Source organism: Arachis ipaensis, chromosome B02 (genome assembly GCF_000816755.2).
Source record: "Arachis ipaensis cultivar K30076 chromosome B02, Araip1.1, whole genome shotgun sequence".
In the NCBI taxonomy this organism is placed as follows: domain Eukaryota; kingdom Viridiplantae; phylum Streptophyta; class Magnoliopsida; order Fabales; family Fabaceae; genus Arachis; species Arachis ipaensis.
The window spans coordinates 15,299,462-15,301,253 of NC_029786.2; the positions used below are offsets into that span (position 1 = coordinate 15,299,462).

A 1,792-nucleotide genomic window follows, 5' to 3' on the forward strand; every position below is an offset into this window, starting at 1 on the left:
GCCCCCCCCCCCCCCTCCTCAACAACAAAAAAAAAAAGGAAAAATCCATAGACTTTTACATGAAGATGCACTCCTCAGTCATGGCCTCTCTCATTCTCAGCGACGTTGTTTCTCACTCTCTCCAGTTCCAACTATCATTGGCACTATTTATCATTGCCAACCACGCTATTGCCATCGTTTGCTGCTGTTATCAGCGCTGCCGCTAGATTCTCCTACTTCTACTCTGCTTCGCACCTACATCTACTCTACTCGTCTCTTGGTATAATTCTCTTGCTTACTACTCTTTTTTGCTTTGCTCTTCTACTGTCCACCTAGCTACCACTGTTCGCCATTGTCCACCTACTTCTCCTTTCTACTTCTATTTTGCTTCGCTGCCACTTGTCGTTTCTCTCTCTCTGGATCCCTGACATCTCTATTTTGCGACTCCGTCTTTACATTACACGACTATGATGAGCCTTTGCTCACTTTCGTGCTGGTTCTCCTTTGCAGCTGGCTGCCGTGGTTTTGCACCATTCAAATATGTTTATTTGAGGTTTAATATTTATAGTTGTTATTTTTTAATTGTTTTAGAATGTTTATGTACAGAATGTTCAATGTTCAATATATAAATTTTATTGTTTTTAAGATTGCAAAATTAGTAAATTACAATGATAGTATACGTGTTTTGAATTTTGACTATGGTTCAATGTTCAGATTTTCACGAAGATAGTGAAGATGATATTCATGTCACAGAAAATGAAGATATTAAAAGATTTTAATTAGATTTAATTTATTAGAATCTTTAATTGTGTGTTTTTTATGATGTACTAATTGCATAAGCATAATGATAAAGGATTTGAATGTATGTTCTAAAATATTTGTTTTAGTTTATTTTGTGTTTTAATATTGATATTGTTAATTTTAAATTATTATATTTCAGTAAATGCGATTGCATTACCTGAGTTTGTACAAGATGTTTAATGCGGTTGCACAAAGAATTATATCCTTACAGAGGAGGTTCTTTTGGGGGAAGGATGATGGTAGACTTGGTATGGCCCTTGTGAAGTGGGAGCTGATCCAGGCACCAAAGAAGCTAGGAGAATTGGGGGTGGGTGATGCGGTGATTCGGAATACAGCCTTACTGTTTAAATGGTGGTGGCAGTTTTCTAAGGAGGACTGCCCTCTATGGAAAAAAATTGTATGTTCCTGCAATAGCTTGAACCCAAATCATTTGCTGTTAATTTAGACATTGCCGAAGAGAGGGGGTCCATGGAGAGACATATGTCAAGTGCAAATAAGGGAGCAACATGTCAGGCAGAAGATGATTGATGGCCTTGCTATGAAAGTAGGAGATGGAAGATCCACCAGATTTTGGGAGGATACATGGCTGCAAGTGGAGAAGTTGAAAGACTCCTTTCCGAGACTCTTCTTGATTTCAAACCAAAAAGGATCAGTAACTGGGGAGTGTGGGTTCTGGGATGGGATAGAGTGAGTTTGACACGTCCAATGGAGAAGAGAACTACGACAATGGGAGACAGATACACTGAACCAACTGTTTCATGTCTTGCAATCTGTTAAACTGATAGCAGATGTGCAAGATAGAGTGGTGTGAAAATTTGATAAGGAAGGCATTTATTCTACTAATTCATTTGTGCAGGCTTTGCAGGAATAGACTTTGGATGAGGAGCTACTGAGATACAAGTTCACAAAGGAAATCTGGAAAGGTGTAGTTCCACTTCGAGTGGAGTTGTTCGCTTGGTTTGTATTGGTAGGTCGGATCAATACAAATGACCGGCTAAGTAGGTTGGGGATC

General features: G+C 39.0%; 1 protein-coding gene across 1 annotated transcript; it reads left to right on the plus strand.

Annotated features, from left to right (window-relative positions):
- On the plus strand, positions 923-1,471 carry LOC107626987. Its single transcript, XM_016329868.1, has 2 exons — positions 923-1,099; positions 1,226-1,471. Exons 1-2 carry the CDS (start codon positions 923-925, stop codon positions 1,469-1,471), a joined length of 423 nt encoding a protein of 140 aa, XP_016185354.1.